This window comes from Silene latifolia, chromosome 6 (genome assembly GCF_048544455.1).
Source record: "Silene latifolia isolate original U9 population chromosome 6, ASM4854445v1, whole genome shotgun sequence".
In the NCBI taxonomy this organism is placed as follows: Eukaryota; Viridiplantae; Streptophyta; class Magnoliopsida; order Caryophyllales; family Caryophyllaceae; genus Silene; species Silene latifolia.
The window spans coordinates 543426-560359 of NC_133531.1; the positions used below are offsets into that span (position 1 = coordinate 543426).

A 16934-nucleotide genomic window follows, 5' to 3' on the forward strand; every position below is an offset into this window, starting at 1 on the left:
ATGATATTTAAGACTTCAAATATTCTTCACTCATTTTCTCTTAACTATTTTAACGTTTAATCAACTAAAAATAATTTAAATAAGATGGGTAAATAGATAAAACATCCATTCTCACATTGAAAATTAAAAGTAGAAAAGATATTCTACTCATTAGTATTATGTTGTTTTGGGGTAAAATATAAGTAATTATACTAAGAGAATTAATATAAACAGATTATCGCAAATCGATATATACAATGTAATTTTTCCATCTTATCATCAAAGCAACAATAAGACAAAAAAATCAAATGTATCCAATCTCATCTCATTAGTATTCAAATTATAAGGAAAATATAGATTTACCTATCTAACCAACTTAATTAAATATATAGAGAATACTATATTTACACTATCTCGCCTTAGTAATATTTGTAATTTGTTGTTAATATCAATCTTAATAAATTTATTACACATTAACAATGATAAATATATTAAAAACATCCGCAAAACAATCTATCACTATTCAAAAGAGATTAAAAAAACTAAAATTACAATTTAGTCAAGTTATATTACTACGAAAACGCGGGTTACAGACGGGCAAAATCCATCAGTAACAGTCTTTTTCCGTCAGTAATTTGTTGATGATTTCCTTCACCAAAGTTTGACCACCATTTGCTGATGATTATATTCAATCGTCGACGATCTAAAGTGTCTTTATATACATTCGACAATGCCTAAAACAAACTATATAATATAAATGCTTGTCGAATTCTCCACTTTTCTTATACTTCTCTCTTACCACTTCATTTCTTGTCCATTTGATTCCTACACACCACAAAGTAAAGATATGAGAATTGTTGAAAAATAAATCAAATAAAATAATCAGGTGAAGATAAACAAACTTTTTCATTAATTTTTTTTGCTAGGGATGTGCTAGAACTTTTATCAATTTATTTTCTTTTATATGTGAAATGTTTTCATAACGGTAAAATATAAAAAGATTAGCACTAAATTATGATTATTAAGTGGAATAATGCATGATAAATGAAAGTGTTTAAATAAGATAAGTAATTAGTCTATTGATTACTACTTTACCTTTTCATTTTCTATTTTTATTTTTTTTTAAATAAAAAATAACTACTCAATCTAGGCTTTTTATGTTACTTTTCATTATTATTATTTTTTGCTAGGAATATGCTAGAATATTTATCAATTTATTTTCTTTTATAGATGATTTTTTCATAACGGTTGAATATAAAAAGATTAGCACTAAATTATGATTATTAAGTGGAATAATGCATGGTAAATGAAAGTGTTTAAATACGATGAATAATTAGTCTATTGATTACTACTTTGCCTTTTCATTTTCTATTTTTACTTTTTTTTTAAATATAAAATAAAAAATTGATCTAATATGTAAATGTTGCGCGCCATGTGTCATTGTACTAACTACTCAATCTAGGCTTTTTATGTGATTTTATAGATAGATTACGTAGATTACCACCTAAACAATCTGATTTTCTTAAGATGTCAAGTATACTTCAAAGTCTTTTTTTTTATTATATTTATTTATTATAATTCAAAGACTAAATATATAAATTAGTTGTAAAAATGACACATGGAATAAAATTTGATGCTTTAGTAGGTGGCCTTTTAGCTATATTGTATAGATATATATAATAAAATTTGATACTTTAAGTAGCTTTTTAACTATATTATATAGATTTAACATATTATATTACAAAAATTAATTAAATAGGAAAAAAACTTAATTAATTTGGTGTGTATTAAGTATTATGAAGAGTTTTAATCAATTTATTACCATGTTTAATTAAGAAAAAAATAAATAGAAAAATGTTAATAATGGCGGGTGTTTAGTAATATGAAGAGGTTTAATTAATTTATTAACAAGTTTTATTACAAATATTTTAAAAACAATGAATTAAATAGGAAAATGTTAAGATGGTGAGTGTTTAGTAATATGAAGAGGTTTAATTAATTCCTTAACATGTTTTATTACAAAAAAAATCAATTAAAATTTTAATTTTAATTATAAATTATAAAATTTATTAACATGTTTTATTACAAAATTTTCAATTAAAATGTCAATATTAATTATAAATTATGAGATTTGATGTAAATTTGTAAGGGTTATATAAATTTTGGAAGAAAATATATTTAATAATTTAAGAATAATGATAATATTCTTTAATATTATAGATATAAGTGAATTAAATTAATTTATAGATAAATGATTTAAATTAATGTCATGTAATAAAAAATTGATAATCCATGTCACATTAATTGGCCATGTCACATTAAAAATATGCAACATCATATTTAAATATGTCACGTCACATTAAATTTTAATCTAGGTGACTTTTTTGATCCTACGTGGCTTTGTCTAGGTGGCGTTATTTGTCATTTTAGGGTAGCATTTTAATTATATTTTATAGATACATACTCTCTGTTTTGGTAATTTGTTATCCTATTTCATTATGAAATATCTTAGTCAATTGTTGTTCTTTCTATTTTAAGAATGTACTTGATAAGCAATTTGGTCATTCACACTCAATTTGGTCCACTTGTCATTTAGTAATTGACCCCCTCCGATTTCCTTGGTCTATGTGCCAAAATCAAAGGACAATAATTGACCGGGACGGAGGTAATAAATATGAAAAGAAAATAAAAGTTTGTTAAATTCTAGGAATATTTGGGAAGAATGTATAAAATAAAAGGGTTCTATGGGAAATGGTCAAATTTTTATGTTTATTTCATATTTATTATCAATTTTTATTACTAATAATAAATTAATTTATCTTTCTATACAATAAGACCGACCGTCCCGCAATGTAAGACGATCTTAAGAAATAGATAGCTACTGAAAAGTCACATGTTGAGGTCTACTCCCTCCATCCTAACAAAATGTTTACATATGTTTTATACACAAAGACCAATGTATAAAGAGAGAGTAATTGATTTTAATATCATAAAAATATAAAGTAGAGAGTAAAACTAACAAAGAAAAAAAAAGTATAAACTATTGACTGAAACAATCAAAAATAAAAAGTGTAAGACCATCCCCAAGCAAGGTCGTGAAGGAGGTCGTGACCTTGCTTAGGTCATCTTAATCATGATTAAGGGAAAAATTAGCGTGACCCAGGTCGTGGCCAAGGCAAGTAAAGGTCAGTTTGTGACCTTTTCGGTGACCTCGACCTCTTCCGTGACCTGCTAGGTGTCATGTTCTGTTTGGTTACTCAAAAATAAAAGGACACACTTCAGCCTGCCTTGTCTGTAAAAGTAACTGCTACTTTCCCTGCATGCCTGCAATTTCCCAAATAAGAGAAATATATGAAGAACTAGTTAATAAGAAACTAAATGAGAATTATACGGTAAATCAAAACAATAAAAAATATGAACATATAAAAAAGAACTATATTTTTAAATTGTCTATTAAATGAGCTCAATTTTGATATATTTTGACATTATATTCTTAATATTTTTATAAATAAGAAAATCAAAAATACCTCAAAACAGAAAAAAAATAAAGATAAATACATGGCTACCTGATGGGGTTGTGAAGGTGATGGTGAAGACGGTGTTGATTGACGACGGTGATGGTAATCGTTCAAGATGACGGTCGTGAGTCGTGACGATCTGAATAGGAGATGTTAACAGTGTTTGATTGATTAAGAAATAGAAGATCGATGATGGTGAAGATCGGCTGTTGTTGAAGATCGATGATGGTGATCTTGATGTGTTTGTTTGGGATTTTATTTGAGAATTTTTTTTTGGGATTCTTTGTTTATCTGGGTTGGGGGGCAATGAATTTGGGAAAAGGGGGATTAATTTGAGAGTTTGGTTTGCTGTGTCTTTGTGGTCTGGCCATGTTAAAACTTTTTTTTTTTGGGAGTTAGTTTAATACTCCGTATTAAAGCTACCATATTGACTCGATTATGTTGTTCAAAATAATAATACGTTTATTACATTGAATAGATTTTCGTTAAAATACGACCGTAAAATTAAATTAATATTTTTACTAATATCCGAATTAAAGATAAAATATTTATCATCTACTCGTAATTATTATTTTACAATTAAATTAATTATAAAATTATAAAAATAAAATTAAGTTATATAAATTAAATGATAATTGGAAAAAATGAGAAAAGCTTTAGTGGGGTAATTATGTGAGAAATGATTGAAATTGTTGGAAAGTGGGAAATGATTGAGTTGATGACCTAGGTCGTGACCTTCTGCTTGGGAGGGTGAAAGTGGGTCAAGGTTAATAAGGTGAGATTAAAAGTAAAACCGGGTCGCGACCTAATTAGTACGACCTTTGCTTGGGGATGGTCTAAACTATTGACCGAATAAGGAGATATTATACAAGAAGCTAGCTATGGAGAGTAGTAGTTGAGGTAAATAAGTACATTTACTCCGTCTTAGTTAATTAAAATTAATGCATAATTAAGGAGTGTGATAAAATAAGTGAAGAGTGAAGGTAGTGGAGTGAGTAAAATACTGAAAAGTCACATGTTGAGATGTATTTATACAAGTAGGCATCATGTCATATGTGTTGGAGTTTGTGTACTTCACAGTTAGTGTGATAACATATATAAATCTCTTATAGGTTCACAAGGGTATACTTAGTATTTTATCAGTTGATTAACGTTTACTTAATAACGGTTGGCTTGCTAGAAGTTTGACGTTATTATCATACTGATGGCGGTGATCATCTGGTCCCTAAAAGACACACCTAAAGGATGTGTTTGAGAGATGTGATTATTCACATTGATGCCTTATATGACTAAAAGGTTAGTCCATGTATTTGACTAAACAGTTAGTCAATGTGATGATGAGACGATTATTTAATACAATTAAATAATATTAGCTGAGACGAATTAATTGTTAAATTCGTAAATTGAATATAAACTGTTATATTTAATTAATGTATATAATGTTAGCTTAAACGAATTAAGATGTTAATTCGTAATTAAACGTAATCGGTTATATTTAATTAGCAAATTATAAATATGCAATATTTATAGTTAAAGTATATATTATACGAGATTTTCATAATAAATTATTACAGACCGGTATTAATAAATCGACTACAAGCTGTTGTGTGTGGACTTATTAAATACGTGACGAAATAAATGACAATTGATAAAATATACGCATTTTATACAATGTAAAACCAACCGAAAATAAGGAGATTTCTCTCCTTATTTGGAGTTACACGGTTTGAGGAAAAAGAAAGAAAAAATATCTTCCCCATTTCTCTCCTAATTTCGGTTATATTAGGTTAGAGGGAGGATCATTTTTGATTCATTCATTTTTCTTAACAATTCTCACATCACACAAAAACCTAAAAATTAGAAATTTGGGTTCATCTTTTCTAGCAAAAAGAGGCATTTCTCAAAGCATTTTGGGTGCAACGATTAGGAGAATATCGATCTCGATATTGTTCTTAGGCCAAATTGCTAGGATCAAAGGTTGATTCTAATCTCTACTCCTTTTGTTTATGTAATTTCATTTATGACTCGTTTTTTTCATAATTATAATTTCGTTATAATCCGAATTCTTGATAAGTATACTGATATTTCCCACAATATGGTGCAATCAAATTATTAAACAAGATTCATGGCATTGTTGAATTCCACCTGGTCCCCTCGGCACCAAATTTTAGGTTTCCTTGACTCCCATGCAGGCTTTCATGTTAAAGATAAATTCCCTAAGGAAACACAAAAAAGGTTCTCCGTAAAAATTACTCCGTGTATAGTGAAAAATACAATGGTAAAAATTGGACTGTTTTTATTGTTATGCGGATTGAATTGGACTTGTTTTCTTCCGCCTTAGATTGATAAGACCAAGAGTGGTTGTTGTTGGACCCCCAGCGATAAGCTGTCTCCTCGTAATGTCAGTCTGACATGTTAAGGAGGGGAGTCCCGTCGACGTATCCTCCTAGGCACGAATGTTGAAATCGATCGATGTCAGTAGATCGCCTAGGAGATGTTGAGATATCCGACAAAGTGTCGTCGAAGTCGAAATCGGTGTGGGTGTTGGCAATGGTGGTGGGGCGAGTCATCGACATACTACGGGTTTGCAAATTTTGAATTTGTGCGAGGCGTCGTTGATATTCTTGGGTATCAAAATCAAATATAATACGGGTGAAGAAGGAAAAAAGGTTGAAAAGAATTGCGATTTATATTGAATCGAGAGTGTGACAACAAATTACACACAAACTAAAACACAATAAATATTAAAACTTGGTTTTTATTTGTTAAGAAAATTAAACAAAAATCCATATATAATATAAAATTAAATTAAACATAAAAACAAATATCAAATAAATGTTGGGATTTTAGTGTTAGAATAAATTTTATGCACAAAATCATCATTTATTTTTCAGTGTTTATAATTCTACCTATAATCTTTCAAAACAATGTTAACCATTTAATCTACTTTGGATTATAGTTTACAAATAAATATATAGAAATTTCAATTTTGAAAAACTTATTTAGGTTGATTTAAATTAAGTAGCTAAAAAAATGAAGATGATAATAATAATAATAATAAAATTAATCGTGACAAAACACTAATAAACATAACAATATTCGTGGCAAAATACTAATAATCTGTGGCAAATGTTTAGTATATTGTGGAAAATATATATTGATGATATATTATGGCAATATAGATATTGATTAATTTTTTTTTCTTACGAGCCTTTTGTTATCAGGGCTAAGTGTCACCGCAAATTTGAGGTCGCATAACACCACAACATGATAACATAGCCAATTCCATAAATTTTACAGGTTTTAGAACTCGTTGAGAATGAGATACGCAGTTGGCTTTGGTGGTTTAATTGGGTTTGTGAATTGAATTGTGAAACATTGAAAAATGGGAAGGTAGATAGTTGGAGTTCATTAATTGCTAAGTTAAATGGTTTCATTTCATGGGATTTAAGGTAGTCCGGACGAAGAACATGAAAAACTAGTTTAGAACCCGTGCAAAATTGCACGGATATATATAAATGGTATATATAAATAATTTTCAAATTTTAGTTATAAACTTGTATTGATTTGAATGTACAATATCTTATATGAATGATCTTTAGTACATGGAAAATACACTAAAATTTGGGAAGACGGTCTTTCAATAAGTTAATGAGAGACGACTCTTCCGTACTCTTTTATTTGTATTTTGTAAACCTTTTGTTATTGATCGTTACATAGTAATTTCGTACCTATTTACATAATAAATGTACCCATTTTATCTTTAATCTTGGTTTGTACCTATTTTATTATCTTTAGTACAACTTTTTTCTTGAAATTGTAAAATAATCTTTTAATAAATCTATCGAGAGACTCTCTCATGAAACCTATTCATTGATTATTTCAGATTGCAGTCTGTCAGTGATGATAAGTATGCACTCTACTACGGGTCAAGCGTAAAATTGATAGACCGATGACTTTTAAGGCAATTAAGCTCAGGCAGATGACTGATAATTATACTCCATAATCTTGTGACAAACTTCATTATAAACCCGTCATGTACAATCTGCACACACAAAAAAAGAAAACGTCATTATCTAATCTTAAACATAATTAAATCTCCCGTGTGCTAAACATAAGTAGTTAATCGTTCGAACTACGATTTCTTTATGTCCACCAGTATACTTTTGTTAAGCGATCACCTCTGTATAAAAGTATATAATTTAAGTAATTCGCAGTTAGGCAAACCCCTAATATTTAACTTTTCCGGGCTCCGCTTGAATAGTTCGACTGGTTTTACATTCTTTTGTGGCGTCTCATTGAGTAACGTTATAGTTTAAGTAGACCTAAACCCTTGGTGACTTCCCTGTATAGCCTTCCTTGTGGACTTCCTCTATTATTTAGTAACATTTTCAATGATCAGCTACATTAAACAATAAATTCAGAAAACAATAAAACTGATCAAACACTCGTAAATATATATATACTCCCTCCGTTCTAGTCATTTATTATAAAGTTTTTGTAGAAACATATAATGATATGTATAGAGTGAGTAAAATAGACTCAAAATTCCGATGTTATGTCCAAATAACTACTAATAAACTATGAGAAAGATTACCAATATAGATTAAATCAATAAATCCAATCTTATACACATATATCTCGTTGCAAACACTCGTAAATACTCACTTTGTCTCAGTCATTTGTGTACCTTTTCTTTTTATTGTTTGTGAGGGTATTTTAATCAAGATAAACAAATGATTGAGACGAATAGAAGAATGAAACGTGTTCCACATAAGCAGCCAGTATACCATGAGAAATCCTTCCAGTACTTTTTGTGTATTCATAATAACCCATTACATGAACCGTTTCATCATTTTTCATTTTCATGTTCACTGCTCAACAAAGATCAATATTTCAAGAATGGTTCAAATTCATCGTAATATAAAACATGTCACCAAAATATTGTCAAACAATGGTATATTAATATAAATATGAAACCCAAAAATCTACTATGTAGTAGTAGATTACCATTTTGCCAAAAACTTGCAGTCCATAAAAAAACAAAAAAAAAAAAAAAACTCCACACTTTTAATGGTGCTCTAAACCCGTAGGATGTCCGAACAAATGATTTAGGCATGGTGTACAACAATTGCGAAATTTAATAGATTAACATATGAATTGAAGTTATATACAGAGTAAAGCGAATAATCAAAATTCAATAAATTAAATTTGGTTACAAATTGGAGTCGGCTATAAAAGATTAAAAGTTGAGCATTCTAACCTGGTGAAAATCATGAATTGGTTGTTGAGAGATTGCATAAATCCTACAGAATCATAGGGGCGAAAAAGAATCGAGGAAGAGGACGATAGGTTGATGTCCGTTTGTGCAAATAATTAGAGATGTGCATGCCAAAGTGAACAGATGGAGATAGATAATGGTTTTGAATTAAGAAAGATGATGAATGGGATAAGTGTATGAGGGACTAAGGGTAAAGAGATGACGGCGTAGTAAAATGCGGTGGTTAAACAATTTAGGGTGAATGACGGCAGAGTAAACAACGATAAATAATTAGGGTTAATCAGAGTGAATTGTGAGCGGGAAAATTTTCATTGAGGAGGTGACACGTGTACAAATTAATGTATGGTGGTTCCTCTATTATACTTTTATATAGATTAGGAGATCATCTATTAGGTACTGCTAGTTCCAAAATGCGCAAATTGTTTACGTAGTAACTAGTTAATTTATTTTTAATTTATTTTGTAGCAATTGTTTGGTCAAAATAAGTGCGGATTTGTATTTAGTCCTAATTATTTGGACTGCGTGATTTTATAGGAAAAATATTAGATATACTTATTCTTTTAATTTATTGGGGATTATATAAGAAAAAAACAAATCAAAAATCCAATAACTTGGCCCTTAAATTCCATGGTACGTAAGAAATTTTGTTAAGGTTGGTGGGTATTTAAGTTAGTAGTACAAAACTACAAAAACGTACGCGATAATCGAAAAGCTCATTCCTTATATTTATATCATCATCACCAATGACCAAACTATCATACGATGTCAAAACATAAATATATATAATGTATAACATTATAGTTCTACTAGAATTGGACATAGGTTTATATCGTATCTTACAATTCATCTCACGATAGACTTCTGAGATGACTTACAGGGTTCCATACCCTAAAACAATCCTCCGTACAACTATATAGGCAGATTATGCCCTTTGCGGAACCCACTACAGAACACCCAGATCCATAAAATTTTGACTGACCCGCTATTTTACCAATATCATTGAGGTTCTTCCCCGCATCAAAGGCGAGGAGACTTTTGTAAAAGAAAGTCATGTATGGGTGGAAAGATATAATTGGCGGCATTTGGGAGTAGTACACAATAAGATACAGAGATATGGCGTAGTATGGTTCTATACTTGTTGTAGTTAGAAACACAAAATCATGAACCGTTCAATTCCGACTATTATACATATTTATGTCTCCCTTAGTTACTTTTGATACGATTTTCATGCTAGTTTCCATTAATTACATGCCTTTTATACTAGAATGTCGATACTTCCGCTATTCGGTGTTTAATGCAGGAATGATGCATTTGTGGAGCAAAGTATTGAAATGAGCACCGCGGAGTGGCATGAAAGAATACACAGAGCATGACACGTGAATCTAAAAGAATAAAGGAAGAGAAGTGAATAATACAACACGAAGAAGAGCTAAAACCGAAAAGATCCTCGATCAAGCAAAAACAAGCTCGATCAACTGTGAGTGTACTCGATCGAGTACAAGCGGGCTCGATCAAGTACACACTACTTTGCAGATTTTTCGCAATTTTCTTAAGTCGGTTATGTTTTATTATAAATATCTAATTCGTACCTTAAGTTATTTTTACGCTTTATTTTATCTAGCTACATAGAATTTACCCTATAAACTCTCTAAAAACTCTTAGTTTTTTTTTGCTCTTATTTTTGGATCTAGCACTCTCTATTACGGTATTATTGTTAATATTTCCTCAATTATTAATCATTCATTTATTTTTCATCTTTTATGCTTTTAATTATGTCTTCTATTATTGTTGTTGTTCTTTCTAATATGCGTAGCTAAGCCTCTAATCCAGGGTGAATGAGGATCTAGGTTGTTAGAAAAGGGATTAATTAATAAATTGATAGTTAAATTGCTTATTCGTTTTTGTTCAGTTTATTGTTCTTCGTCTAGTTAGTTAATTACTGGCCATGATTAATTGACTAGTATAGCGAATTGAGACTTTCAGCGACCGGGTTAGGATCAATATAGGTCGTGATAACTGAATAGAGATAATTTAATAATAGCATTCGCATGTTAAATTAGATCTAAAGGGAATATTGAATCGACCGATCATATAACCTTAAACAATAACGTAATTAGCTCTGTTAATGAATTAAATCTGACCCCTAGATGACTACCTAGTGAACTTGATCCCTAGACTCTTTTAATATTATTGAACTCGTCTTTATTTACTTTTATTGCAACTAGTTAAAGAATTCAACAAACAAACTTTCAAGAAATTGGTTACAAACTTAAATATAAACAAACTAGATTAATCACCTCGTCTCCCTGTGTATTCGACCCTTTCTTGCCACTAGCTACCAGTTACTATTATTTAGAATTTATTTTGATAGGCCAACGACTAAAAATAACCTTATCAAATGGTCAGTGATAGGAATCGATCTCGGGATGACATACTCATGTGTTGCGGTTTGGCGACATGATCGTGTCGAAATCATCCCTAACGACCAGGGTAACTAATAGTGTCAAATTGTGACGAGTCAATAACTTAATGTTATCACAATAAACATGCTTGATACCGGGTTTTAGTTGGACTTGTTGTAATATGCCGGTTTGCACGTTTGGTTGTAATTTTAGAGTCTTAGCTTATAACTTACCAAAGCAAAGAAGGAGAGGAAAAGGTAAGCCAAGGGATTAAGTATAAAGTAGAGAGAAGCAAACAAAAGGAAGAATTGAGCCCTGACATACACAAACAAGGGCCAAAATGAAAAATTAAAAACTCGGTTTCAGAAGGGTCAACTTCAAACGCGTATATCTCGAGTTATAGAGCTCGTATCGACGCAAGGCAAAGTGGAGGTGAAATCTTGTGCTCTTATCTTTCCAACGGTAGGTCACACGCCTCATTCGTCCAAGAAACGAGGGAGATATGGCTCTCGCACAAACGCGTTGCAAGGCTGAAAACCGCAGGCTGCGCCCCCAACCGCGCAGCCTGCGCTTTCTACTGACTTTTGTTTCGTGACTCTCCCAACTTGAAGACCCAATTTGATTTAGAATAGTATGTTGGATGTTAATATAAGAAATCAATATTAGCATGTTGGATGTTATAAATTAGAGAGGGGCAATATTGTCTAATTTATGTAAAATGTTGGACTAAATTAGAAATGTATAGAAATGAATGGAAAGGCCATTAAAGGAATATGTATAGGAATGAATGAAAAGGGGGAAGTATTAGGCATAAAAATTATCCAATCATGCGTTTTTTTAATATCATACTACGTATAATATAATTTCGAGATGGTAATCAAACAATGCCTTATATTTCTTACGTAATTTGTAAAAGAAAGTCATGTATGAATGGAACATTATTGTCTCATATAAGAGCGCCCGATCAGCAACTCTCCTATAGGACCGTCCTATAGTATAGGACGGGTCCAATAGGAGTGATCAGCCCAACAAAACAGTACATTAAGAAAATATAGTAATAAGACAACTCAAAGTCTTCCTCCCATCCCAACCGTGAACCACTACTCCGTCCCACTGCGTTCTTCGTCCCCGCCATATATGCAACCACCATCTCTAAAACAACCGACTCAACCATTTCTGCAACCACGCCACCATCTTTCTCCTACCGTCAACCAAGACAAAAAAAAAATGCGGTCGCCATCGAGCTGATATTTGAATTTCATATTTCAAGATGGATAGTTACGATTTCTAAGAGAACGTTTGACTGCTATTTGGTAATTGTTTCAAGTTGAGTATTTAAGTTTTTAAATTCAAAACTTTGAACTTTGATTAAAATATATGACTTTTAAATATTCAAAAGCTTATTTTCTTACCTGACTCTTGAACTTAGAGTTTTAACATGAAGACCTACAACTTTATTTTGAAAACTTCATTAATCATGACTGCCAATTTCTTCATTGTAAGTTAAGCGTCCTACTTTCGTTCTGCAAAGTACTCCGCATGATTTTAGTTTAATAACATGTACTTCTAGTTTGACAACTTCAACTCCTTGCTTTATTTTTTGTGTAAAGTAGAAATTTTTTTGTTTAATAACCTATAGTCTTAATTGACAGCTTAGTGAATTTAAGTAAAAAACTTACGGTTTTGAGATGAATATTTGTGTGGAGAGGCACTTAGCGGTGTCAGATTGATGTCAGTGGGCGAGGTAGATGGAGGGTGTTTGTGATCGGCGATGAATGACGCCTCTTGGCTTAAGGGCATGACTAGGGAGTGTGACTGTGTGGCATGTCATGAAGGATTGTTGGAGGGACATAGTACGAGGAAGGGGAGAGACCAGAAAAGAGGAGACAAATGAAAATATTTGGGCTTTTTTTAATAATTGGGCTAGTCTTATAATAAGAGTAGTCTTATAGAATAATTAGTGTAAAAGTAAATGTAAAGAATTGACAGAGACGGGGACACGGGGTGAGTATAAATATTTTTTGGGTATTGCTCTTTCACATACGCATTTTACTCTTTTACATACTTTTTTTCATAAATTTTCCATACTATGCCCTTCTCTTCACAAAAACCCCCAAATTGTGTCTCTTCTCCTTCATCAAACTATAATCAAATTACTTCTAAAATCTGCAATTATAGATCACCAAATTCACCATTATCCTACATATATAGCGTATCCTTGTATACTTATTTTAGTCAATAGAACACTTTTTTCCATGCTTTAATTTGCAAACCCTAGGTTTTAAAAACCAAAAAAATGTGTACACTGCCTCTCAATCGTATCAATAGAGCAACTCCAATCAGACAAAATTTTTCATTATGACTTAGAATTAGATAATAGGAGTAAAACATGTTTATATAATCATCATTAATAATTTTGAATAAATTTTCTCTTTTTTACTATAATTTTGTTTAACAAGTTGAGCTTTTCAAGTTTATTATGGGTAAGGGTTGGTTAATTTGCCAGGCGACGACATATAAGGCCTCAGACGGAGAGTGGGGGTGTTCGCCGGCGAGACGGAGGTGGATGAGTTTTAATTCTTGTGCACACGTGGTACTATGTTCATACGCGTAGGCTTTTCGACGATTGACGGTCGAAAATGGCAACCGGTAAACAGACCTGCAGCCGGTAGTGGTAGCCGGAGTCATGGGCAGCTGGGTAGGGGTGTTTTTGAGAGGGTGGAAGACTAGAATTGGTGGTAAGTCGTGGTGGAGTTATTGGTGGCAAGTATTTTTTTTTTTGTTAATGTATTGTAAGGAAAAGGTGAGGATGGAAAATTGATTGTGAAAATGAAAAGGTCAAAAGAGTAAAATGCGTATGTGAAAGAGTAAAATGTGTATGTGAAAGAGCAATACCGTATTTTTTATTTATCTTTGACCCATCGGATAGAACAATTTGGTTCGGGCATTAATCATAAAATAACGGGTCATTTTAGATCACTGGTCAATTTACGAGTCTTTAACCATGATAAACAGCGCCGGGTTTATGGGATGGGTCAAGTTTTGACTGGTCCAGATGGACATATAGAATTGGCGGGAATTGGGAGTCTTAGACGGTAAGATACGGAATATTATTAGCATAGTAGGGTTCTAGATAGAAACACAAAAATCAAAACAACGCCCAATTTTATTCCTCGTCTTTCTAATTTGCTACTGAGTATTAAGTTTCTTGATTGATTCCGTAAATCTAAGGCAAAGAAAGAATGGTAGGAAAAGTAAATCAATGGCCAGTGATAGGAATCGATCTCGGGACGACGTACTCATGCGTCGCTGTTTGGCGACATGACCGCGTCGAGATCATCCCTAATGACCAGGGTAACCGTACTACTCCCTCTTGTGTCGCCTTCACTCATTCCGAGCGTCTTATTGGTGAAGCCGCTGTTAATCAAGCTACCAAGAACCCTCTCAATACTATTTTTGGTTTGTTTCTTTTGCCCCCTTTTAATTTATTCCATACTTAATTTTTTTAGTTGTTACAATTACTCTAAACATACGACGATTATTATACGAATACGGAGTAATATTTTTGGTGCAGTAATTAAATATTTAAATTGACGGGTTTTTCTACGATATACCCCCTATCTTTATATGTGCTCAAGTTTCTTGTGTTTCTGCGGCTTTTGTTGATTACTTATCTGATTGGAGTTGTCAATGCTATAGTAATCATCATTTGTAAACAATGTGATACTTTGCGTAATTTTGAAACTTGAATTGTCATACTTTGTGTAATTTTGGAAATAATCATTGAGTTTAAGGAGTATAAGAAAATTGAGGGTACATGTTACAATTCGGTGAAATATGGGCATATACTGCGTAGTGCGTACACCATAAAATTCTAACGTTGGTGGTGGTCGGGTCATTGGGTGGATGCTACATTTAAACTATATTAAAATTTGGTACCGACTACCTGTTCATTGTTGCTGACCTCATCGCTACTGACCTACTGGTGGTAGTTATTCATACTTATCGTAAGTTAATAATTTTCGCAGATGTGAAGAGACTTATAGGTAGACGATTCAGCAATAGTGACATACAAGAAGACATCAAACTTTGGCCATTTAAGGTTATAGATGGGACTCATTCAGGAAGAGACAAGAAGCCGATGATTGCTGCTAACTATATGGGTGAAGATAAGAAATTCACTCCTGAGGAGATATCAGCCATGATACTGTCGAAGATGAAAGCTGTGGCTGAGGCTTACCTTGGTTGCACCGTAAAGAATGCTATTGTCACTGTGCCTGCATACTTCAATGATTCACAACGTCAAGCTACCAAAGATGCTGGAACCATTGCAGGGCTCAATGTGGTTCGTATCATTAATGAGCCGACTGCTGCTGCTATGGCTTATGGTCTTGATGATAGCATGATTGGTAACCAAAACAAAGCTGGAAAGAAGAATGTTTTGGTTTTTGATCTTGGTGGAGGGACCTTTGATGTTTCCTTGGTATCAATAGAGAAGGGTGAAATCCAAGTGAAAGCGGTATGTGGAGATACTCACCTTGGAGGAGGGGACTTTGACAACAAAATGGTGACATATCTTTTGGAGGATTTCAAAAGAAAGCATAAAAAAGACATTAGTGACAGTCCAAGGGTCCGTGGACGATTAAGGGCTGCTTCTGAACGAGCTAAGAGAGTCCTTTCATCTGCGATCCAAACCACTATTGACATCGATTGTCTCTATGAGGGCATCGATTTTACTTCAACAATAACTCGTGCTCGTTTTGAGAAATTACTGAAATTTCCGCGTTTGAAATTTCCGATCTTACTGAAATTTCCGCGTTTGAAACCAAATTGAGAGAATTGCAAAGTATTTGTGGGGATTCTGCCACTTAATCAAACATCTCAAAAAGGTTATGTCTAATACAGTCATGTAGCTTGTGTTTAATGTTTATGATAGTGGATGTTATAGTTTATTTGGAAGACTGACTTAAGTATGTTTATTAGTACCCTTTCCATCTCAATCATTTGTTTACCATTTATATTCATTGTCAGGAGTATTTTGATCAAAGGTAAACAAATGATTGGGACGGAGTTGAATTTTGCAACGTCAAGTTTCTGGTCGTACCACTGTGTAAACTAATACTAGTCTACTAAGTGCTTCTGCTTGTTTATTCATTACACGATATTGCATATTTGCATTGACAATGTTATGAAAAACCATCTCCTTATTTCCTTTGTCCCTTTTATTTCATTCAATGACGGATGGACGAATGTTGGTATTAGCAGAGCAGAGGCGGTGTAACGTCTCCCGGCAATATGAAAAACTGATACTCCGTAATAGTTTAACAATAATAAAGTGTGCTATTACAATTATTTGATGATGGTATCATGGTATGGAAGTACAACACTACAACCAATGTTATTGCCCTCATAGCTGTAAATTCCCGGGTCACAAAACTAATCAAGATCTCAAACCTTGGGACGAGGTAGTGAGGCGCCTAGTCTACCTACATTTATTTCCTTGACTATAATTATTGTATAAGACCGTTGTAACTTGTACACTATAATTAGTGTACCTCATATATTAGTGTTCTTGTAAACTGATTTTCTTATGGGAAAATGCGAATATTATGACTTTTCATTGGTACTCTTGGAGTCTTGGAAGACCAACAATTAAATTAAATTCCAACCATTACTAAACCAGTACTTAATGGAGTAGAGTTAGAAACTAAACAGCCATAAAACTACATTATTCCTCTCTTGCTACGAGCATTG

General features: G+C 32.3%; 1 protein-coding gene across 1 annotated transcript; it reads left to right on the forward strand.

Moving 5' to 3' along the window:
* The first annotated feature begins 14345 nt into the window (after positions 1-14345).
* On the forward strand, positions 14346-16014 carry LOC141586458 (heat shock cognate 70 kDa protein-like). The gene is made up of 2 exons (XM_074407675.1): positions 14346-14639; positions 15209-16014. The coding sequence occupies exons 1-2, from the start codon at positions 14423-14425 to the stop codon at positions 16012-16014; spliced, it is 1023 nt and encodes a 340-aa protein (XP_074263776.1). The 5' UTR covers positions 14346-14422.
* The last annotated feature ends 920 nt before the right edge of the window (positions 16015-16934 follow it).